We start from the raw sequence: 25,092 nt of genomic DNA, 5'->3' as shown, positions 1-25,092 counted from the left end.
TGTTGAAATTGCCTGTTTTTCAATACAAATTGTGCGTTCATACAGTGGCCTTCAGCAGACAAGAAGACTGCTTTAATAGTACAGTAACATTTTACTCAAGGTACACTTCTCCACATAATCCCTTAGTGTCATCATTCTCAGACCCATTTAAAGCGTAGTTTATTTACTGCATCTCCTTATTTTATTTAATATAAATCAGAAAAAATATTTTTGATTGTGTGGCCATGTATAACTATCGATTATTACTTATTTACCACCACTACCACTTATTTCCAATTTAGTTTGAGAAATAGTCATAAGTCAAATCTGAATGATTACATCATATCATATGACTTAATATACAGTTTAGTCCCTGTTTCACGTCAGACAGTTTGACATGTCATAAGAAAACCACAGGTGTAATTTATACCAATAAGGGCTGCATACCTGTAACATGTCAAAGGCTTATTATCACAAATGAAATCAGGTCAATTTAATTAAATATTTAAACAATGTACACATATATACCAAAGTATTACTTGATGGTTTATATGTAAATGAAATATAAAGTACAGTATCCATTTACTGTCTCCTCATGAGGATGTCAAAGCTTAAAAAACTATGAAGAAAACGTCTTTGCGTTTAACAATCAGAAAATGTAGGTAGCTTTTTCAATCTGGCGTACAGTCTCGGTGCTGATAGACGTCCTGCACTGAAGCACCTCACAGTGTTAAAATGAACAGATTCACATTTCCTTTTGTTTTAATGTGGCGCGTTCATTTAGAACCAGTTTAGAACAGTAGTTTCAGTCAGTTTCACCGGAACTCCACCCTGCAGCCAATCAGAATCGAGTATTCACCCAGACATGCAACAACGGCTTTGGGGTCTAAACGTGAGAGATTGAGATAGAGTCAAGAGCTTTAGTATCAAATTCTAAGGCTCTTTATCAAGGACCATCTCTATACATCAATTACGTCACAGCTGGACCACGAACTACCTGTATTTGAAAGGAATGGAGCTGTATTTAATAAAGGCCTCCAATGCATAGACAGTATATAAGCTCCAGTGTCGGAAACGCGCCAGGTTAACAGAAAATAGTACTTTTTTAGTTCAGCATTGCTAGACTACAGCTCTCCGGAAGATGGCGGTAGTACAACAAGATTCAAGAATGACATGGTCGCCGATGAATACAATCAAAGAAGAAGACAAAGTGATGTCAAAGAATTTCTAATATAGTAGACCGGCTTTGGTGATGTAGAAGGAGCGTTCTTGTTGTGAACGTAAACAAAATGTCGATTGTTTTTGTGCCAAAGAAACTCCGAGGAAAGGCGAAAATTAACCAAGAAACAATACAGAGGGTGAGACACAAGTAAAGGATATTAAACGAAGCGGCTAGCTAACTAACGGCAGCTGTTAGCTTAGCTAGCTATATCACCGTACATTCACCTAGCTAGCTAGGGTGCGAGCTTTAGCAGTTAGCTAGCCGCTAGCTAACTTGTTTACCAACGTTAGTTTACTTCACTCTTTGTTTACACTTAGGCTCCATTCATGCTAAATACCAACCGTAATTTAGTTCTGTACTTGCATCTGTGAAATAGTTGGTGTTGCACACAGTGGCTTTATTGTTTCCAAGAGTGGCTAACGTTTGCTTAAATCGACATATTAGCTGCTGTGTTAGTCAGGTCGGTTAATCTTTTGTTTTGTCGGTTCCTTCCAGTTGCTGGATGAAAACGACCAGTTAATACGATGCATCACCGAGTACATGCAGAAAGGACGAGCAGTGGAATGTGTACAGTAAGTTAAAACAAGCCTCAGTGCCCTGCCACCAACTTAGCTAACGTTTATGCATAATAGTGGTTAGCACAGTAATGCAGCATTGTCTGCACACTGTCGAGTGGTGTGATTCGTGCTGATGCGCGTCTCTCTTTTTTGGGGGGGCTACTTTCAGCGGATGTTTTTCTTCTTTTTCAACAGATACCAACAGATCCTGCACCGCAACATCGTATATTTGGCAACCATAGCTGATGCCAGCCCAGACAGCACGCTGCCCGCCTCAAATGTAAAGACAGATCGCACAATCAACGAGTAATTACTGCAGTTAGGGCTGGGCAATATATCGATATTATATCAATATTGTGATATGAGACTAGATATTGTCTTAGATTTTGGATATCGTGATATGACATGAGTGTTGTCTTTTCGTGGTTTTAAAGGCTGCATTACAGTAAAGTGATGTCATTTTCTGAACGTACCAGACTGTTCTAGCTGTTCTATTATTTGCCTTTTCCCCACATTATGTCAACATTACTGATGATTATTTATCTAAAATCTAAGTGTAGTGGCCGTTTGTCAAAAAACAAAAGAAATTTTAACTTAAATCAAACTTTAAACGACAACTTCTAGCACCATGGGCAGGTGATGTACGCAGGCAAGAAATAAATCACATTCAAGACTGGATTCAGAGTTTGTGGCTGGTTTATTTTCTCCAACTGAGCAAACAGTAGCAGCCTACAGCATCTCTCGCGCTGGTAAAAAAAAAAACCGTGCCCATCGCCCAGGTGCATGCAATCCACCTTCTACTTCCTACCTATATTAACTTTTACCTGTGCCCACTACTGCCCTCAGGTGACTACATAAAATATTGTAGTTATTAAACTAACCATAAATGAAGACTAAACATATACATAAAACCCAATTAACTAAACAAACTAAAGAATATCACCAAATATATTACTAATATAAACAAAATCATAATAAACAAATTAACAAATTACCAATACTAAAAACAAACTAATGTAGCTCCAACACTAAGTGTGAAGATATTTTGTTAGAGCACCAATTGTCAACCCTAGAATATCACCGCAATATCGATATCGAGGTATTTGGTCAAGAATATCGTGATATCTGATTTTCTCCATATCACCCAGCCCTAACTGCAGTAATACTGTAATCGGTAGCGTCCCCTCGACTCGTTGCCTATTCCTAATACTCTGTTATTGTTATTGTTTCTGTTTACAGTCTACATTTAATGAAACCTCAACACCAACTGGGAATGGGCATGGAGGGACATGATGATGGCAGCTTCTGTCAGCGGAGCTGGGATGGGGTGTCAAATATTTGACCATGTGGTTGGGAACGATTTTACATCACAAGAAAATATATTTATTAAAACTAATCGTTTTCAGTAATATTACCCATACCAAGGACCACTGGTACTTAAGCTCAGTAATGCTATATTGAATGTCTGTGGGGAAAAAAATTATCTGTGAATTCAAAATGTCATTTTAGTATGAATTGTATATTAAAACTTTTTCTATTTTTGAAAATTTCTCTTGGGGTCAGTTTCTGAAATTACTCTGTTCAGCGACCAGATTGTATCCATATATTGTATATTATCGTATCAGGTCACAGGATGCTCAAATATATCAAATGTTTCCAGCAGGAGCTGAGGACAGTTTAAAGATAAACATTCAAGGAGAAAAGTGAGAAGCTTTTAAGCAGATAAACTACAAGGACAGCATTTTGAATTGCTAGTCATTTTTATTCATTTTTTGCATTGCTGGTACACGTGGAAAGTTTCAGTTGCCAGCTCAAGAGAACAATAAGCAACATAAGCCAAGCAGTCCCCCTTCATATCTTCTATCAGGGCAACATTTTTTTTTTTTTTTATAATTTTATTTTTATTTTGTAGAAGCCACTAGTAAACCATTTGACACAGCTGAGAAGCTAACAGTTACAGTCCAAGGTCTGTAATGATGTCTTTAAAAAAGGCTGCAACAGTTAGGGAGATAACACAGACGAAAAAAAGCAACAAACCCTATAGCTTGATTGTGCAAAGCACATTAACTATAAAAAGATATATATTTATATGTATATACAGCAAACAAATTCTCTGTAAACATGTTAAGTATGTTAGTTTTCTGAAAACATGGTGTCATTTCATAAATACAGGCAACATTGGCATCCGCAAACATCACAAAAAGATAACATTCTGGGCTTTTTAAATACAGCCCATTGCCATAGAAACCGAAGAAACAAGGGCTTGAAAACACCCTAAACACACAATGTTTTAGTGTTTAGCATGGCATATTTGGTAACTTTTATAGATAGATGGTGTAGTTCAACTCTGTAGGAAAGAAATGTGCTTTTTCACATATTGGGAGGTGGAAAATAATGTTTTATGTAATATGCCTACAAGAATACTAACATACAGTAATGGTATAACATGTAAGAAAATACAAAAATAAGATTAATACTGTCAATAATTGTACAAGAAAAATAATGTATTATTAAACGGAACTAAAGTTAGGTTTATGGGAGTTAGTGTCAATCTGGAGCAAACAACTGCCAATTAGAGAGGAGGAAATGACTGCGCTTCTGGGTGTGAAGATGTTCCCTAATGCTCTCATCCAATAAGGGTGTGCAACTTCACTGGTTCTCAATAATCTCAGACCGCCTCGTATCTCTTCAGCACCATTCATCTTCTGAACAACGCTTTGGTTGGGAATAATATTCTGCAAGTGCTATTAATACCAACATGGCACATAGTTACTGCTATAATTCTTAACTCTGGTCAGTTGTTTGAAAAAAGTAGTGTATTTCTCTCAAATTACACCTCTGCAGTGACTTACTATATTTATGCTGAGCCTGCTCAAAGCCTCTTAATAAAAAGAACTAAATATTTATATATCAACTTCAGTATTTTACAAGCTATGAAAACAGTAGATGGTAGCTGTGTTCTGAGTCATCTTGCGTGAGATTGGGCAGTTACAGCTATGTAGACACAGTATATTTATTATGGGCAAAATGAGAGCATTTCAAGCCCCTGCCCCCCCCCTTGAAATCCCCTCATTTACACACACACACACACACACACACACACACACACACACACACACACACACACACACACAGCTGCAGAAGCAAGTGGGTGACGGCCGTGCACGTCTCCAGCTCGTGTCTGAGGAGACGTCAGCTCGACAGACAGAGAAACGACCACAAGACTAACTGCTGCCTGCGTGACACATGCACCTGTCGTTAAAAAAAAAACTTCAAAATACGTCTCCTTTTCAAATGGGGATGTTTGACATGGAAAAATATAGATACAAAAATGCTGAGCCAGTGTGTGTACTTAATTTTGCCTCTGAGGCTTTGAAATCTTCCAATTCAGTGGGTGTGGACTGTAATGGCTGCAGCTCGGCCCACTCAGTGGCTCATCTCACAGAGCTACAGGCTCTCGGTGGCACTTCACCGTGGACTCGCTCGACATTAAACTGATCAGTACTGGTGAAGGTAGGAGGGCCTGTGCTCATGTTTGAGGGGGAAAGATTTAAAGCCCTTGGTCATGGGTTTGTGTTGCTGTTGTTGCTGCTGCTGCTGCTGCTGGGTGAAGGGAAAACCAGAGGAGATGCCGGGGGAAGGGGAGCACTCGCTGGCCGTGGACCACACAGGAGACTGCAGGATCTGCATGGAGTCGCTCCACTGGGAGGAAGGGGGGATGTTCATCTGGTACAAGGAAGAGCTGGGATTGGGCATGGTGTTTGTGTGGGTGGAGTGCTGCCACGGCGCTTTGGGAGGCCAGGTTTTAGTTTTGCTGTCCTGTGGAACACAGTGGACCCATTAGCCAAGTTGACAAGGTCAAGAACCGATCAAAAAGTCACAACAAGATTTGACCAATCCCTTCAAATTAGGACAAACATTAAATGTACAACTAATTCCAATGTTTTCTTGATGGCAAAAAAAAGAAGCTAATAACATTTAAAAAATGTCTTCCCACGAGTAGTTTGCAAAGTGTCAACACTGGTTAAAGGTCCCATGACATGGTGCTCTTAGGATGCTTTTATATAGACCTTAGTGGTCCCCTAATACTGTATCTGAAGTCTCTTTTATGTAGACCTTAGTGGTCCCCTAATACTGTATCTGAAGTCTCTTTTATATAGACCTTAGTGGTCCCCTAATACTGTATCTGAAGTCTCTTTTATGTAGACCTTAGTGGTCCCCTAATACTGTATCTGAAGTCTCTTTTATATAGACCTTAGTGGTCCCCTAATACTGTATCTGAAGTCTCTTTTATATAGACCTTAGTGGTCCCCTAATACTGTATCTGAAGTCTCTTTTATATAGACCTTAGTGGTCCCCTAATACTGTATCTGAAATCTCTTTTATATAGACCTTAGTGGTCCCCTAATACTGTATCTGAAGTCTCTTTTCCAAAATTCAGCCTTGGTGCAGAATTACAGCCACTAGAGCCAGTCCTACAATGAGCTTTCCTTAGGATGTGCCATTTCTGTGTCTGTAGCAATCTCATGGGTTGGCCAAATTCTCTGGGCAGGCAAAGCAGAGAAAGGGGGGGTAACCTTGCTCCTTATGACCTCATAAGGAGCAAGATTCCTGATTGGTCCATCTGAGCTTTCATTTTTTCAAAGGCAGAGCAGGATACCCAGGGCTCGGTTTACACCTATCACCATTTCTAGCCACTGGGCGACCATATGCAGGCTGGGGGAACATATATTAATGTTAAAAAACCTCAAAGTGAAATTTTCATGCCATGGGACCTTTAAAAGAAATGCTCCATCTATGCCCAGTGCTCTGAATACTGGGGGGGGGGGGTCATACTTTACCTGGTTATCATCACACATGTGATGGAGTGGTGGTGAGGGCAGGGTGCACACCTCCGGCTCACCACAGCTGTGTTTTCTGAGAACAGAGAAATTTAGATTGAGCCACAACTATCAACAATTGTGTAGCTAAGTGGGCGCACGCGGGGGGAGAGGAGAAGATCACTATTTAGAATTGCGTTTGAGTGTGAAATCTCAACCAAAGACATTCAGTTAATCACACTGTATGATCATTATCAGTGCAGCCTTCAATAGTAAAGCTGGGCTGACTGAAGAGCACGAGAAAAATCCAAGCCAGTAGATGAGTTTGGGACTTACCGCCTTTGTTTAACTGCCGCTACGAGGTCCGGCCCAGAAAACATGGAGAACAGACTGTCACCGTTGGCCGAAGACGTCTCGTCGCTGGAGCTGGCCGAGTCGCCCTGATTGGCTGACCAGCTGCTGTTTACGGCCTCCCTGAGGACACAACCAGAGGAGGTGTCAGCACTGTTCCCGTTACACTATCAACAATGTGGTATTTTAGGGAATTAAAGGTTCAAATTTATTTGATGATGTTTAAAACACCTTGATGACACAATCAAGAAAAATCTGTAATTAATGAAATTGTAAAAGTTTACTTCTCTTCTTGATTTGTAGGGTTAAAAGACATCTAAGCATCATCTACATCTTGGTTACATCTAACTGTTGATTCAGTGGCATTTGATGACTATATATATATATATATATATATATATATATATAATATATATATATATATATATATATATATATATAGTCATCAAATGCCACTGAATCAACAGAATATATATATATATATATATATATATATATATATATATATATATATATATATATATATATCTCAACATAGAGGCGCTTCTACAGGATCTCTTGCTATTTCATGGCAATTGCTGTATTAAAGTGGTTCAAAAGTGAAATCCTTTTCATAAACATTATTGCTCAGGATGCACAAGTGAGATGCCTCTGCAGTCATGGCACCCTGTTTACATCATCCTTCTTTCTCAGATTAGTCTCTAAGCAGGATGGTGTTGTCTCACACTTGTGGGCTGAATTAAATGTCAACGGTTATGATTAACATGGTAAATGCCTCACATATCGATGATGTCTGCCACATTAATAATGTATTCGGGACATTGCTCAACACTATTGTGCACTATGACGAAACTAAGCTTTAAAAAACCCTCCAACAGTTTGGCACTATACTGCTGCCCAAAACAAATCCTCCTGAAAAGGTGCCATTATGTGTGTGTCTCTGCGTTTATTTTGATTATTATTTTTTGAAAATCTGTCAGATATGTAAAGAATACAGATACTGTAACTGGGCACTGCTAAATCTCCAAGTCTAAAAGTGAGAGCGGAAGAGATTGGTAGAAAATTGTGTGCCTAAAAACGATTGTAGAAAAAAGTATTGAGTTGCGTTGTCTACATTTAAAAAAGGTGATAGCAGGGAAAGACTTTCATCCAGATGTACCCATAACACATTGTGGGTGTGTGACGTTGGGTGTATATATCACTAATCTTTTTTATATTAATTCCATCTTTTCTTATTCTTCTTTCCTGCTTGTATTCCTGCACATGTTAAAATGTCAGTCTGACTAATAAAAGGTGTAGTTTTAAAACCACAACAACAAAAATCTGTACAGCAGTGGGTCAGTGAGGAAAGGAAAATGTCATGTCCAGATACATACCCCTCACTGTAGTACTCTGGGTGGGACCAGGTCCTGTGCTGCTCTTCGGGCATTGGCCAGTTGCTGCGCGGGTTGCTAGGGCGACGGATGTGCTGCACCTGCCGTTTCTGTTGCATGGCCTGACTGACGCCAGCAACGTAACGAGCAAACTCCGGGTCAGAGCCAACTGTTGATGGAAAGGGAGGATAAACACAACTATGAGTTTCTGACACCCTCAGCTTTTCTCTTTCACTCGCTGGAGCTCAATCCATTCGGCCAGACTGTCTACCGTAGCAGAAAAATCACAATAGCCGTAAGTCAACTCTGCACAATAGGCTTCGACTCTCATCAAAAGAGTCTGCTGCACTGTAAAAATAGCAACCGACGCGACAAATCCAGCATAAATCGTCGACTTGCAGGCAAAAAAAACAGCTGCTCACACTATCTGACCTACATTGATTAGGTTACTCGGAGCAGAGTCCAACGTTGTCTGAAATCTGCTTGAATGGTTACAAGATAGTAGAATAGTATCTAACGCATTATTTTACTATACACTGACTGGCAGCACGACAGGACATCTGTACTGCATAGTAATGGCTTTTTAATCATACCTCTTAAAAATATATCTGCCATACTGAATGCACTGAATAAAGCCTAATAATAAACAGTTTTCTTCTATGCAGTTTGGCCTTGACCAACTTGTGACCATCCTGATCTTTTTTTGCCATTTGCTCTCTTAACATCACTTTAGAGTGCTTTGGCTGAAGACAAAAATAAGCAGGGACATCAGTTATCTCCACTGCCATTACACTGCATTACTTTAATGTAATGATTTTGCCTTCGTGTAGGATAATGATCCTTGTATAGTTGTCCCTTTATGTGGTTATCAACTGAAATTTATTTTATGACACTTAGGGTAACGCACACAAACCCTGTTTTGAACATTAGGCTCCTGGTATAATGAATAACTAACTATAACTCCATTGTAAGTCCCCAGCATATCATTTCCCAGATTTTGGGGTAGAAAAAGTTCACCTCATGGGCATATAAAAGTGGAGGTGGATCTCACCTGCTGGGTCGAAGGGCAGCGTGTCTCCCAGGACTCCAAACACTCCTTCACTCTGGTCCCTGTTGGGCCAAGTGTTGTTGCGGGGCCCCTGCGGCTTCTGACCCAACATTTCTGACATGACACTGTCCATGTAGGTGCTGACCAGGCCCAGACTGTACAGATCCGAGCTCAGATCCGGCAGTCCAGGAGAGCCCCACTGCCCGATTGGACCCAGGGGTGACAGTCCTGCCGGGGGGCCTTGCGGTTGAGGCTGTTGCCCGGAGGTGCCAAGCCACTTGCTTGCCACTCTTTGCTGTGAAAGGACCTGAGGTGGGGTCTGCTGAGGAGGAGGTGGCTGCTGCTGACTGATGGGCTGAAGGAGGTGCTGGTAGTACTGCAGGGCCTGTGGGGAGGGCTGCTGAGGAGGGGGCTGCTGCTGCTGTTGCTGTGGAGGAGGTGGCTGTGGTTGTGACTGCTGCTTCTGCACTGATGGTGGAGGCTGGGGCAGGGTCTGAGCTTGGGGCTGTAGGGCACTGTGAGAGATAGACTGGGAGGTTGGCGGAGGTCCACTCGGGGGCTTCAGGTCAGCGGGGTTTGCAGATGCCACGGAGTTCCTCCTCTTGACCAGGGGCGAAGCCTGCTGGGATTTTCCCATGTTGAATCCTGAGAGAAAGTCGATGACATCCTGCATCTCTTGGTCAGTCGGCAGGTTCATCCCCTGGTCCTCGGACACCAAGCCGTTGGGCAGCTGGCTTTGCTGGGTAGAGTCAGGGGTGCAGGACAGGCTGCTCATCTGCAAGATGCTCTGTAGCCTCCCGTCGCTGTGACCCAGGCTCTTGGCCTTATCCTCAGAGCTACTGGTTGTTAGCATGCTGCGAGACGGGGTGCTAGGGATGGAGTAACTGCCCCCACTATTTGAGCTGGACGAGACCTTCTTGGTGAACTTGGAAGTCAGCTTGGATATCGTTTTGGGCAATCCACTGGAAGTCTTGGAGCTGGTGCCTAGAGGCAGGTCTGCCTGGCCGCTATAGTCTGGGCTCTCCCGCTGGAGCTGCATCTGAATAGTGGGCAAGGCTTGCTCTCTTTTGGAGGGAAGAGAAAGACAATGACTAAATTATTATGGTTTTAAAGTAATGAATACTGAATCTGAAGTCACTTGAATAAGGGTGACCAACCAGGACAACCAGGCTGAAATAGGAAATGTATAGCAAAATATGCACACTTTTGTTTGTTTATCGCAAGTCATAAAGTCATCGCAATATTGAACAATGTAATCGCACGAATACGTTTTTGAAATCATGCTTAAAAAATAAATAAATAAATCACAAAATACTGTGGTTGGTCCATTTACTTTCACGCTACAAACACACCGCTCCAGCGCTCTCTGTCCAGTTGTTTGGTCCGCACCACAGTTCAATTGACGGTTTTCAAACCAGCCCAAATTAATCTTACTAACTGGGCAAAAGCACCAGGGCTCCTTTTAGCCAAATCAAAAAGGCAAAAGGTGAAATCACCTAGCTACACAACAAAGATACTTGTTAGAAAATTAAGTGGTTTAACATTCACTCACTTTCTCTCCTTCCACCTGTTGATGTCAAACACTGCTGTGTAGAGCACGTCTACTAGACCAAGTGTCTTCTCCGGATCCAAGCTCCGCTGGAGCAAGGACATAGTGGCTGGGTCCTCCTTCAGACACCTGCACATGTACGTACACACACACACACACGTGCAATACATGACGAGACAGGAACTACAAATCCACACAATGTCTTGCATACAAAAGCCCAGGTGCATTGAATGCATTCGACATTCATAAACAAGAAAAGAAGAGCCAAAACAACCAGACAGGCTGGTTTAATGTACACACCGTAGCCCACCGGCTTTCCCCATCTTGGAAACACATCTCCTTGCCTGGGTGCTAATTTAAACTTCTCACATTGTCATAACGACAAATGACTAGAATGAGGTTTTCAAAGAGAAATGCTTTCACATTTGTCAAATAACACTGACTTGCCCTGGTGCAAGATCTGCCAGGATCTGCCAACATAACATACAACTGTATAAATATGGCAATAAATAAGGCATAGACACATCATAACTGTAGTTGATGTATATTATCAAGTGAATGTAACTTGGGGCTAAATGTAGGTCTAGATGTAGGTCTAGATGAACTTAAACCTTCCAGTACCATCGCAAACCTAAATTGACAATTTTTCCTTTCAGGATGTGATAATGCCAGTACATAGATTTAATAATAAAACTACTGAATGTATGGTTAATGCAGGTGCTGAACAGTCTATTCAATTCAGTGTATTAACCAGATTCTCCATTCCTCTTCATTGTGTTGTGAACGTAGAGATCCTGACAGATCTACTTCTTTAAAAACAAAGTGTCTTGATGAGCTTACCATGTAGAGGGAACCTGGACCACCACTTTGGAACCCTCAAGAGTGATTTGGGGAGCATAGGCCTCCTTGTTCTCAATCTGAGCTGTATCAACAACCACCTGTTGGGACACACAAACACACCGGCATCAGCATCTCCTGACCGAAAAGCTTTATTCACAGCCATTGTAAATAGTGCATGTGCAAGAAATCCACAAAAGCTTATAGCAACGTCTGTTCACTACTGTAATTTACACAACTAAAACAATTGGGGGGGGATCAATTTCTCCCAGTGTAATACAACTTAACAAAACACAATGATTTTACCCTCTACAGTAAGGGTCAAGGTGAGATTCAGTCAGCCAGGGACAAGAAACAGGCTAGCCTTCCTGCCTGCTGCTAGTCAAATTTATTTGGGAGTTCTTTGAAAGTGGCCCACTCAGCTGGGTCACAAAGAGGGAGGGAAGGTGGGAGGAGTCTATTTCCTGTATTGCAGGAAGTTACCCTATTGTTATTAAAAAGCAGGTGTATCCTCGGAAACCCCGGGCTGCCCAAACGAGAGAGCCATGCATACACGCAAATAGTCTGTCAGCTATGTCGAAACCCATATGACAAGGTTATTGGGTGCGAGGAGGAGGAGGAGGAGGAGGAAATGCAGCAAAACAGACAAGGTCAACTTCTTCGATGGACTTGGAAAGCCATGACTAGAAGTAAAAAAGGAGTAGCTAGTGAATCCTGTTGCCAGGAACGACAGCCGAACATGTATGGTGATTCTTACGGTCAGTGTTGTGTGAGTGTAAAAGAAGGAAAATAGGAAAGGAAAAAGGCTGTGTGTGGGGAGGCCTGACTAGTGCATGACCGTGAGTATATGTGAATGTATATGCAAGTGTTTTAAAGTGTGAGGAAGACACTATGGCTACATCCACTCTATTAAGTTTTCGTTTTAAAATTGCATAACTTTTGCTACATTTACGCCTCACATCCACACTACTCCAGTGTTTCCGAGCCCCTAAAACGGAGACTTTTGGAAACGCTGCTGAGCCCGTTTCATTTTGAAAACTAATTACAGCCGTTTCTGACCCCGTTGTTAATGCTTGCAGCTGTTGTGCAGATACATTTTCCATTTCATAATGCTACTACTGCCTATATGGGAAGGAGGCAAGCTATTATTAGAGTGATTTGCGACAATTCCTGTGTCCAGCGGCGTTATTGGGATGCGCATGCGTTCGGGAACGGTCTGTGGAATGTGATTACAGGCGTGCTAGTATGGACGAAGATTAGTTCTGAAACGGTGCTAAAACACTTGCGAGGACGGAGATTGTTAATGTTTTAAAACGGTTATGAACAATTTAAACAAAGTAGTGATGATGTAGCCTGTGTGTGTGTGTGTGTGTGTGTGTGTGTGTGTGTGTGTGTGTGTGTGTGTGTGTGTGTGTGTGCTGTGTGATTTATTTTTGGTTGAGTGGCTATAGGATCAGATAAGGAGGTAATGCAAAGCGCTCATCCACCATCCTAGGGATTGTTTTACAGTCAGCAAGGGGCTGGCAGGGCTGAATGGGAACACTCCTTGGCTTGACACACACAAAACAGGGCAGACCACACAGAGGAAATAAACACATCGGTGTTACTGCGGGGAGAGTCCTGCCACTGACCCTCCCTCCCTGTGACTCTCCTTTTCAACAGGAGGGGGGTATTCTGTTTGCAAACTCGCCCAGGCGAGCCCATCCTTCGTCCAGATGCTGCAGGAATGTTTCTTCCCTTTTGTGTCTCTCTGGTGTTTGTTTACACCTTTCGGCTGCCTCAAAGCAAGCAGACAGATCTCCTCATCTCCATTACAAATCTGACAAACAATGAGATGCAAGTTGCCAAACCCCAAAAAAGGAGAGGATTCGGTAACTCAAGCAGAAGTGGCAGTGAAGTACAACAGGCCTGTTCACGTCAGCATGTCACTTCTTTCTGCTGCTCGGTAGTATCAACTACACTGTGGTGATGGATGTTAACAAGAGCAAGGTTAAACCCCCTGTTTGTCTCTGACTCTGACAAATTATCAGTAATAATCAGGAAATACAGCTTTACTGTAGCAACCCCGATCTTTAACATCTCTACTCACCAGACCAGCCTGTGCAAACAGCAGCTGGACAGCTGTCTTGCAGGCTCCTCTCCAACTGGATGGGCACACTTGGTTGAGGACCTCGGTGACGGGAGAGTCGTCCCTGGGGGTCACTCCGTTCTGGCCCAGTGCCTCCTTTATGAGCTGCAGCATTGTGTGCTGAGGAGACAAAACACAGTGGGTCATCAAGAAAGCAGTCTGCCATCGCTGTCTGTTTATGTTACACCTCAGATGCCACTAAAAAGCAACTCAAGTTTTTACTAGTACTGTCCTCTGCTGAGGTTATCGCCCAAAACATAGTGAGATTTTTTTATTATTTTTTTAAGTACTGAGCAAGAAAAAGTTTGACAGAGACAGAACAGAATCGTGAAATAAAACGTGGTTGACACGTAGGGCTACTTTACCTTTTTGGGAGAACAAGGTGGGTAACCAATATAAGCAGTATGAAGCTGGCCAGTCGAGCCAAGGAACATACCGTTTTCAGTTTAAGGTTTTCAGCCGCGGACTCGTTAAAGGACACTCCTTTGAGGAAATGTGAGCCGATCTGTACAGGAATCGTGGGCAGCTCGCACTGGATTGGCTGGGAGGTGGTCTGCATCCTGCCCGCCTGCTGGGCCTCCGCCTCACTGCAGCAGCTCTGCACAAACACACAAGCATGTAAACATACACACAACACACATGACATGACACATGGAGACACAGCAATGAAAGAATAATTGTTGCTCTTTTGTCATTCATATTAAACAAGAAAAAAAAAGATACCCAACAAGCTGACTGACGAGCTTTGAAGTTTTTTACAGATTTTTTGAGAAAGTACCCACCTGTAAGGCCACCTCTACAGCTTTGGGGTTAAGATGAAAGCCAGCCTTCAGTGCGTACTCACTATGGCCAAGGCTTTCTAGTGCAGCTTTGTAGGCCTGGAGATGGAGAGAAAACATGACCGGCTATCAGTCCCACACTGATTTCATCACCAAGAACAATTGGTTCTGTTGATACACTTCCCTGGTACTACAAATTTGTTAATGACACCATCTAGTTCCACTCGGTTTATTAAATCAAAAGGTACTATACTTTCACTGGACAGGTTTACTTTCCCTGCATAAGTGGATGCCCATTTGATTCTTAAAACATATCTCAGGATTTTTCTAATCAACAAACCACTGGAATACCAGTAACTGTAGTTCCCTGCCCTTTGTCTTTGGGGAGATAGTGTACCTGTAAAGCATTGTCAATCTTCATGTTGAGCTCTTTCAGCTGGTGCTCAGGGATGGTGGTGTTGTTGGAGCAGAAGAGCTGCTGAACCTGGATGCCTGCCAGGCAGCCGTCCCGGCCCCTCTCTCTCAGCCTCGCCATGGCCTGAGGGCACAGCAGAGCACTGGGTCAGAGTGACAGCAGAAACATCTACACTACAGCACAATCTCACCGAGAAATGCAAGAAATACTAGAGAGTGAGTGGATTTTACTGCAAATAAAGGGTGTTTTTAAAAAGGATAGTGGAAGGATTTACGGGCAGATTTTCTTTGAATATAATTGCAAAATAAAAGTTTTGACAAAATAGATGTTGAGCACTATTTTTAGATGATAAAAACCATGTGTACAGTTTCTGAAAAAGAGTCCCGGCCTCCTCTCTCTACCTAAACGCCCGCCCAGCACATTCTACCGGGGTCTATCCAGGCCTAGTCCCCTCCAGGGCTTATGATCTGCATGCCAGGGCTTAACAGATCAATCAACCCACTATTCTCCTCTCTGGCTCACTTTACACAACAGAGCTCAAAATGGGCCAAAGGGACTGATTAGCCTGGGGATTAGTTAGGTCCTCTTACAAAACTGCCTCCCTTACATGGGTTGGGGTGTAGAGGTGTACAGAACATAACATTGCAGATTCACAGACAAACTGCAGCCCAGAAAAGAGGAAATAGGAAATTAAGGCTGGAAATCATAAACGGCTGGCATTTCTCAGGAATGTTTAACAAGTCAGCTTTTCACCTCACAGAGACAAACCCCATATTTTAAAGACCCAGACCAGGAAGAGTCCTGGGGCGCCCTGTGGCTGCATACCTGAGCTGCACCTTTCCATGAGCGGGAGGCTTCCTCCAGCTCTGTGAGGGGCCTGAGGTCGGAGCTTTGGGAGCGGGCGTTGGTGCAACGCTCCTGGGCCTGGGCAAGAGCCTCTGCCAGGCAGGACTGGGCCACGGGCTGGACTTTCTGCAAAGCCTGTGATAGAAACTGGAAATGGACCTGCATCACCGTGAGGAAGCACCGACCCAGCACCTGGAAGCAGAGGACAGACATTACTGTTACAACGCACGTCATTCTGAGAAACATCCATCATTGACATGCTGGAGTGCCAACACTCTCCTAAAGGATTATCAGGAACACCATACTAATACCGTGTTTGATCCCCCCTTTCGCCTTCAGAACTGCCTTAATTCTTTGTGGCACTGATTCAAAAAGGTGCTGGAAGCATTCTTTAGAAATGTTGGCCTATATTGATAGGATAGCATCCCCCACACCATTACACCACCACCAGCAGCCTGCACAGTGGTAAAAAGGCATGACAGATCCAGGTTCTCATTCTGTTTACGCCAAATTCTGACTCTACCATCTGAATGTCTCAACAGAAATCGAGACTCATCAGACCAGGCAATATTTTTCTAGTCTTCAACTGTCCAATTTTGGTGAGCTTGTGCCAATTGTAGCCTCATTTTCCTATTTTTAGTGGAGATGAGTGGTACCCGGTGGGGTCTTCTGCTGGTGTAGCCCATCCGCCTCAACGTTGTGCGTGTTGTGGCTTCACAAATGCTTTGCTGCATACCTCGGTTGTAACGTCAAAGTTGATCTTCTATCAGCTGGAATCAGTCGGCCCATTCTCCTCTGACCTCTAGCATCAACAAGGCATTTTTGCCCGCAGGACTGCTGCATACTGGATGTTTTTCCTTTTTCAGACCATTCTTTGTAAACCCTAGAAATGGTTGTGCGTGAGAATCCCAGTAACTGAGCAGATTGTGAAATACTCAGACCAGCCCGTCTGGCACCAACAACCACGCCACGCTCAAAGTTGCTTAGATCGCCTTTCGTTCCCATTCTGACATTCAGTTTGGAGTTCAGGAGATTGCCTAGACCTGGACCACACCCCTAAATGCAGTGAAGCTGCTGCCATGTGATTGGTTGTGTAGACAATTGCATTAATGAGAAATTGAAAAGATGTTCCTAATAATCCTTTAGGTGAGCGTAAGTCAGAATGTTTCAGAGACCAAACAATATGAATGCCTGCAGGCTAAGAAACTAACATGTATGTCCACATATCTCAGCGGTTAGTTAACACTCTGAATAACCAGCTTCCTGTGCTACTTTACAAACCAAATACTGCCTCACCAACAAGTTACCCTAAGGCCTGTTCTACCAAAATGATTCAACTAAGAAAGAGAATATACTTTTTCTTTCCCATAAAAAAAGGCTTTATTGCAAGGTACACTAAGTGGATTAAGCAGGATAGTTCCCCTGGAATGAGGTGCAGTATGTTAATACTTTTTTTTTTTTTTTTTTTTTTTTTACACAGTACATTTTAATAAAATAATGTCACACCATTAAAAGATTAACTCATCTATCACATTTCCTGCAACCGGATCACATGAACTATATCAGCAGATTGTCTTCAGGCTGCTCCTTTTAACGATAATAAAATGAATCATTAAAAACACATTGTGAAGAAGTGAGGACACCTGGAAGAGTGCCTTCAAACAAAAGTCGATTATAAAACAATCTGGTTTATCCAACAGCCTAAAATATAATCAACTCTTCTTCAGACAACATTCGTCCCCTTTTCCCTACTCTTTGCAACAGTAAATACCATACTAGGAAAGCTGAGAGCCAAGGCCGTGAAATCAGAGAACATCTTTCAAAATAAAACATTTTGCCAGGGCTGATTTCAGACAACTTAACATGCGCATGTGTTTGCATTTGTGGTAAATCATGTGCTGTAAACAGATATCAAACATCTGAGAATGAGAACAATGTGCATTTGTATTTGCAAAAAAAATACAGCCAGACAACACATTGGATTGAATATGCATGTCAGTGCGTGTGAGGTAAGGTTTTTCTATTTATATTTAAAGAATTGCGGGCCAGGAATAGCAATATTTGACGCAATTTTCCATCTCTCTTTTCTCCTGTTTATGTAGTTGAAACACAGTTTGTCTATACAACATTTGGTTACACTTTACTTGAAGGTATCTACGTAAGAGTGACATAACACTGTCATGAACATGTCAAACATTATAAACAAGTCAAACGTTTATGACATAACGCTTCTTTTAGTAAGTGTCATTCGATTTTTGTCATGACAAGTTATGGTTATGGTTCAGGTTCATGTGTCATCATGACAGTGTCATGTGTTCATGACAGTGTCATGACACTTATGTAGATACCTTCAAGTAAAGGGTTACCCAACATTTTAACCTACATACACCTATCTCCCTTTTTCACAGTAGATCTGCTGATTTCTTAACTTACTTTAAATTGAGTAGTAATTTGCTAATACAATCAAGGCAAAATGGATACATTCAACATAACCAAATATTTCAGGTCGGCATACATCGCTCCATGCCTACTGGGTTGAACGCCCAAGTGTGTGGGTTTGTTTGGTGAGAGAATAGTCCAGGCTTAGAGGCCATTTGTTGTTCAGTTAGCAAAATAAGAGAAACAGGACACCGCAGGGTCCACCATGGTCACAGGGTTTTCTTTTTCAGGTACTTGCTGAAAATATCTCAAGGGGGAGGCTGAGTTGTAAAGACAGAAATATGCTGGTGCCTTCTGATGGCAAACAGGAACAACAGGACACAGCTACTTTCATTCTGCAACATGGAAACCAAAACTAAACTGTGCCTAAAAGGCTTGAAACCTGCACTTGTTGGAAAGTTCATTGTTTCCATAACTATAAAACAGAATGTGATGGTGAATCCTTTGTCCTTTATGGAATATTTGAGCCAGGACTTTGCTAGATGCTATATTGTTTTGTCATTCCATGCAGTGGACTTACTGTAAAAGTTTAAACCGTTATCACAACATGCCTAATTTGATTCGGCCAGGGACCTTTGTTGTATGTCATTCCTCTCTCTCCCTTTATTTTTCTGTCACCTCTCTACTGTTCACTGTGAAATAGAAAAGGTAAAAAGCCCCCAAAAATATTTAAAATAACCGAAAGATAGGAATATCCCCATTATCTCTGATATCCAGAATAAACAGATTAAAAATAGTATCATAAAAGCAAATTGTTGGGTTTGTGGCCCGTTTCACTTACTGTAGGTATTGAGCTTTTCTTTAGTCTAATTGTCATCGTATGACCACAACAATGCATGAGGGGTCCCAAAATACAAAAACAATTGGACTCCGAAGATGCTTCTAGCCTCAAACTGGTCCATTATTGTCCACTTTGTTGTGTGTTATCGCCCACAACAGGTCTATACTTTTTGTATTATGTGGCAGTTCAGTATATCCACTAGGTTTTAGCAAGAAAAGTGTGTATGATTGGTAAAACAAAGTACTACTGAAATGCAACCTAAGACAGGAGAGTTTAGGGTGTTATGCTAACATTTGCTAATTAGCACTAAACACAGTACAGCTGAGGGTGATGGGAATGTCCTTAGTTTTGCAGGTATTTAGTCATAAAGCACACACTGGACACACCTGACTGATCTGAAGATGGAGCTAGATGAAAGGCAATGTAATCAAAGTTTTTACAGATCATCCTCTGGGGACCACGAATGTCCGTACCAAATGTCACTGCGATCCATCCATTAATAGTTGAGGTATTTAAATTAAAAACCAAAAATGTCAACCTGCTGGTGGCGCTAGAGGATCATCAAAGTCACCAGGACCTATCCTCTGAAAACCATGAATGTCTGTACAAAATAGTAGTTGTTAAGATATTTCCACTATTAATAATTTACCAAAAAATGTTAGACTAACCGACTGACGGGACAGAATAACAGGCCAACGGACCGATATTGTCATTACTTGAGCCGTGCTGCTAGCATGGCCAATAAAAACAACAGCTGTAAAATGCAAGTCTGTGTCCTTAAACTCAGACCCATGTGTAAAATAGGACGATATATTGCCTATCCCACTGCATGGCCTGAGCGGACTCTGGGAGGCTTAATAAACACAGGCGCAGATCCAGTGTGCACAAGATGGGAAATTCCTGCTCCTGCTGTTGACGTTGAGCAACTATCCAATACTCAATCAGTCAACGGGGATTTAGTGTGTATGCAAAGCAGACAAATAATAGATAACAGAAGACACATATAGCCTGATAATGAAGCTTGGACACAATACATATGGCCAAATAAAGCAAACTGATATCACCTGCAGTGTATCCTTAAGAAGATCACAAAATAGCACGAACACATGCTGACAATGAGATCAAAAGTAGCTCAAAAGTGTTTCGGAGTCATCAACAATAACCAAGTGAGGAAAAAAAAAAAAAGGAGGCCATGGCTACAGCCCAAGATAATGGATAACACATGTGATTAGCTGTGCAGTATCCCACACAGTCATGGAAAATATGAGAAGTAAGAGTGCAGCAGAGCCAAGCCGACGTTGGGCCCCTCTCAGGCCCAAACGAGGCGAATCAGGAATCAATCAATATCTATACTTTTATTTTCTGAGAACACATTCATTATAAGTGCATAGACTCTAGGAGAGAGGTGTTTTTGAGCTCTAGACAAACAAGGAGCTTTTCTTTGGTAAATGTCGATGGTAAATCTTTATCTTTTTCTGGGTCTTCCCTTTGACACAATCATTCCAGGGAAACAGGAAGGTCACAAAGGCTTGAACTCTAAATGTCCTAAAACTGGTCACTTACATGCAGTATGTTGGTACTCTACAAACAAACTAACTTTACTATGGCACTCTAAAGTCATTTTAGATATAATCTCATCAGCTTAATGAGCAAGTGTAATAAATTAAAGGAATATTTCACCGCTGGAAAGCTGAATATATCTTTAAATTGGGTCACTTATGTAGTAGAAATGTTAAAAAAAATTGAAATTGGTGCCTTCTAGGCCGAGAAAAGCCAGAAAATGTGTTTTGGTCTTATATGGATGAGAAACACCAAATCCCAGAATGCACCTTGCTTTGTTTTTTTCCCCCCAAACCCCCCCCCCCCACATTGACCGACAGAGGCATTCAACTCAACTCAAAGCGTGTTTTATTGTCATTTCAACCATATACACCGAAACAACGTTTCATCGTGACTCAAGTGGTGTTACACATTTAACATATATAAAAACGACATTATATAAAAACGACATACGAAACAGGCTACATTTAGTACACACACTTTATAGGCTCCGTAAAGTTCAGCTAACGCATACTAGCATTAAGCGCTTGGTGGGCTGTAAACACCGAAGCAAAACACAGCCGATTAGCGTGTAATGTAGAATGGTCGGCATTTAACAGTCACAAACTCCACCAGCAGTTAGCAGTTAAATGGATACAAATCACCACATTTCTGCGCCACTCGGTGTTAACACAGCCCACCTCTTTTACCTGGCGACAGAGCATCTCTAGCTCGGAGGGCTAGCAGGCCTGGTAGCTGGACAGTCCAGTACACTATTCAGGCAGGTTTCCACAACAACAAAAACACGGCAGTCTCTGAACTCACGTTGGGAGTGTCGTTGAAGTTGGATGTAGTCCAGTTTGTGGTCTAAATGAGCGGACACTTGCAAGCAGGATCCGTAAAGTTCAGCTAACGCATACTAGCATTGGTGTAGCTAAACACAGAGTATATAACAACAAAAACACAGCAGTCACTGAACTCACGTTGGGATTTTCGTTGAAGGAGGATGTAGTCCAGCTTGTTGTTTAATGAGCAGACACTTGCAAGCAGGATGGCTGGGACAGGTGGACAGCTAGCGTTAGCTTTCCACCTAGCCTATGAGGATGTCCCCTAGCCGGCTAGCGGCATTGAGCGACACCGCTGGTCTCCGTGCAGGCGAAGCTCACGTAGTGTGCCGAGTATTGCGTCTGTAATAACGTTTCCTCCATATTCTCCGATCTGTACCGATATATCCCGGTGGTACACGTCCGGTAGTTTGAATGCAGATAATTGTTGTAAATGTTTTCTGCTGAAACCGAAAGCCTTTTTAGCAAAGATTCAAGATGGCTGACAGTCGTTTTCATTCGGAATACCTCGGCCTCGGCAGTCCAACCCCTGTGGGCGTGTTGAAAACATACGGAAGTAGATCCTACTACTGGCTGTAGTCCTTTGCCTCTGGCCCAAAAATCTTCCAATGACGCAAAAATCGTCATTTTACGTCATCGGAAGATTTTTTCCAGGCCCCAAATGCAGAAATCTCTCATCTCAGGGGGACATGAGGGAGGGAGGCACGGTCATTCAGAAATACTATCGGGTTTCTACTGATACAAAGCTGAATGCTAAATCGGTGAAGTATCCCTTTAAGAAATTCTTCCAAAAAAATTTTTTTTAAATAAAATAAAATAAAAATAAAAAAAGGACATGATTGGGCTAAAACAGATGTTTAAAAAAAAAAAAGGTGCCCGGTGGATTTTTCTTGTAAACAAAACACAAGTTATGTTTACATTCATTATTTCTCACCAAAACACATTGCGTATATCCTTGAGGTCTAACAAACGCATTGCCTTCCTTGTTTTTTTTTGTGATTCAATTCCTGCATTGTTTACATCCATGTTCTCCAGCTTACAGTCTTCATGTGCCTTTGCGTGCATGTCACTGCCACCTACTATCTATTTTACTTACTTTTGTTTTGAAACACGTCAGACCTTCAAATAGCATGAAAATATCGGTAGGAATGTGTATCACATTGCTCCATAGCACCACTAGTTGACAAAAAACTCCAGGGGGTACTTTTAAACCTGTTTTGGTCGGAACTGAAAACAGTAGCCGCGCCCAGAAATGTTGTTACACCAACCTGTAAACAGCAGTTTAAATCCAACTTGTGTTCAAAATAATAACCTCTTTTGAGGTAGTCACCTGAAATGGTTTTCACTTCACAGGTGTGCTTTGTCAGGGTTAATTAGTGGATTTTTTTCCCTTATTAATAAAAAAAGCAAAGGGTGGCTACTTCTATCTAATCTAAAATATAGGACATGTTTTCAGTTATTTAACACTTTGTTAAGTACATAATTCCATATGTGTTCATTCATAGTTGTGATGCCTTCAGTGAGAATCTACAATGTAAATAGTCATGAAAATAAAAAGGAAACGCATTGAATGAGAAAGTGTGTCCAAACTTTTGGCCTGTACTGTATATATGGCCACATTTCATCATGTGAGGCCTTCTATGTCTGCCTCTGGTCATTGCTCTGTGGTTTAAACTTACAAGCATGGCAAACACTACAGCCTCTAAATGTGACATTTTAATGCATATTTAGCAGTGAAGTCACTAAGCAGCCTGATTTTGAGTGCTGATTTTGGAGAAGAAAAAAAAAAAGTGGTTTGTTTTGCAGACTGCACTGACCTAAACCATTGGGGGCTCTTTGTTTAAAAAAAAAAAAAAAATACAAAAAAAGGGGGTGGGGGAGGAGAGAAGAGAAAAGAGGAGGAGATGTGAGCTTAGCAACACAGGGGGAAAAGCTTCACATACCTCAACTCCCTATACTCAGAAATGCGTTTGGTTCTTTTTGAAGACCTCATAATACATCCAGCTGCCAGACAGCATTCCTCCACTCCTACAGACAAAAGTCTCAAATACATCACATCGTAAAGGACAGGCTGACTTAGCAGCAATTATTTCAAGCTAGGTATAAACAAGTTTATACTGTGAGTGTACAGAACTTCTACCAAAATAAAACTTGGGATAGTGCAGATATGTATTCGTAAGTAATGCTCTACATGAGTGAACCCAAACCTAGGCCATAGATAACTCATTGCAAAATCCTAAAGCCTGTAATAATAGGTATACGTGAACAATATTTGGATCACTTGATCTTCATCTTTTTTTCCCCACTTTCTATTATTTATAAATTTCAGATGTCCAGCACTTATTTTCCTGTCACCGTGTTCTGTACTATGAAAACAAACATCTTTTGGGATTAAAAGAACACACACTACTGTGCCATTTAACCCCCACTGTTTTTGTTCACTTGTATCTGGCACATTGTACTTTACTCTACAAACACGATATTATTGTGTACGTGCAGGGTTTCAGAAGTTAAAACAACTAACACACTGGAATAATACTATTGTAAAATAAAAGTATTAATACGTTTACTTCTCTGCTTTAACAAATGTACCCTTTATGCCCGGGGCCAGACAGCAAGTGTGAGTGCCAAGCCATGCGGTCTAAACTTTCACAGACTTGGGCTTCCTCTAATATTCATCTGAGCATATCCAAGACCACAGAGAGTCAGAGTTACTGACTGCGGCGCAAAAGTGTTTCCTGTTTTGGGCTCAGCCACATCCACCGAGGTCCTACAGCCCCTCTAGTGTCTTGGCCGCAGCCCTGTACCTGCATGCTAAAGGATTATTGAAATACTGATAACCGCCATTATTTTTGCTTTGTCACAGGTGCCACAGAATCAGATATAATGGGGGAATTCTTCTTTGTCTAAAATTCATTTCTAATTCTGAGGAGTCTGAATGCAAGCAAGCGAAGAAACTTGAGGCAAGATGGTGGTTAAGATATTAGGCCAGAGGAGGAGAAGCTTTCCCATGTTAAGTGTAGTTGGCCTTGGTTTAGCCAATATTTACATGTAAATTGTAAAAAAGAATTCCTATGGTGTTTGGGGTTTGTATAGTGCCCTGCAGTAGTTTGTAAACGGACCATAGAAAGAGGAGGTTCAGTCTGGAATTCTTATAGAACTATTTCTTGTCACATTTTGCACTATCCACTTCCACAAATTGGCTTTACATTTTTGGCCTTTCCTCTTTCAAATGTTTGTTATTACTGAATTAAAATCCCAGAAACTACTGAACTCAAGTCACAAGGTCATTATACTTACTTAATTTTAAAGGAACACGCCGACTTATTGGGACTTTATCTTATTCACAGTAACCCCCAGAGTTAGATAAGTCCATACATACCCTTCTCATCTCTGTGCGTGCTGTAAGGCTGTCTGACGGCTCCACCGGTAGCTTAGCCTAGCACAGAACATGCAGGTGAATGGTTCCAGTAATCCTACTGCTCCGAATAAGTGACAAAATAACGCCAACATGTTCCTATTTACATGTTGTGAATTGTAGAGTCACAGCGTGTACAAAGAACAAGGTCACATGACACACAGCC

The 25,092-nt window shown here is 41.8% G+C and overlaps 2 protein-coding genes across 6 annotated transcripts in view; one reads left to right on the top strand and one right to left on the bottom strand.

The window, feature by feature from the left end:
* The first annotated feature begins 1,080 nt into the window (after nt 1–1,080).
* Nucleotides 1,081–3,305, top strand: ss18l2 (ss18, like 2). The gene is made up of 4 exons (XM_039794493.1): nt 1,081–1,337; nt 1,697–1,773; nt 1,954–2,038; nt 2,998–3,305. Exons 1-4 carry the CDS (start codon nt 1,269–1,271, stop codon nt 3,049–3,051), a joined length of 285 nt encoding a protein of 94 aa, XP_039650427.1. The 5' UTR covers nt 1,081–1,268; the 3' UTR covers nt 3,052–3,305.
* Nucleotides 3,306–3,499: 194 nt separating this feature from the next.
* LOC120555630 (granule associated Rac and RHOG effector protein 1-like) overlaps nt 3,500–25,092 on the bottom strand; it is a 35,948-nt gene continuing 14,355 nt past the window's right edge. For all 5 annotated transcript variants that reach the window (XM_039794492.1, XM_039794489.1, XM_039794490.1 and 2 more), the window contains 12 exons: nt 15,884–16,096; nt 15,041–15,181; nt 14,647–14,742; nt 14,301–14,462; nt 13,826–13,984; nt 11,740–11,837; nt 10,903–11,028; nt 9,354–10,414; nt 8,306–8,471; nt 6,915–7,052; nt 6,600–6,675; nt 3,500–5,577 (listed from right to left, as the gene is read on the bottom strand). In XM_039794492.1, coding sequence (XP_039650426.1) covers nt 5,257–5,577; nt 6,600–6,675; nt 6,915–7,052; nt 8,306–8,471; nt 9,354–10,414; nt 10,903–11,028; nt 11,740–11,837; nt 13,826–13,984; nt 14,301–14,462; nt 14,647–14,742; nt 15,041–15,181; nt 15,884–16,096 — 2,757 coding nt within the window. In that variant the 3' untranslated portion in view covers nt 3,500–5,256. The remainder of the gene's footprint in view (nt 5,578–6,599; nt 6,676–6,914; nt 7,053–8,305; nt 8,472–9,353; nt 10,415–10,902; nt 11,029–11,739; nt 11,838–13,825; nt 13,985–14,300; nt 14,463–14,646; nt 14,743–15,040; nt 15,182–15,883; nt 16,097–25,092) is intronic.

The sequence above is a fragment of the Perca fluviatilis genome, chromosome 3, assembly GCF_010015445.1.
Source record: "Perca fluviatilis chromosome 3, GENO_Pfluv_1.0, whole genome shotgun sequence".
Taxonomy (NCBI): domain Eukaryota; kingdom Metazoa; phylum Chordata; class Actinopteri; order Perciformes; family Percidae; genus Perca; species Perca fluviatilis.
The sequence above is the reverse complement of the archived record's forward strand: the minus strand, read 5'-3'. Positions and strand labels throughout refer to the sequence as shown.

Bases quoted from the DNA above. Each gene is read 5' to 3' on its own strand.
- ss18l2 (XM_039794493.1), top strand. From the start codon at position 1,269: ATGTCGATTGTTTTTGTGCCAAAGAAACTCCGAGGAAAGGCGAAAATT. The intron at 1,338-1,696 runs GTGAGACACAAG...GGTTCCTTCCAG, and splicing joins ACCAAGAAACAATACAGAGG to TTGCTGGATGAAAACGACCA. The intron at 1,774-1,953 runs GTAAGTTAAAAC...CTTTTTCAACAG, and splicing joins CGAGCAGTGGAATGTGTACA to ATACCAACAGATCCTGCACC.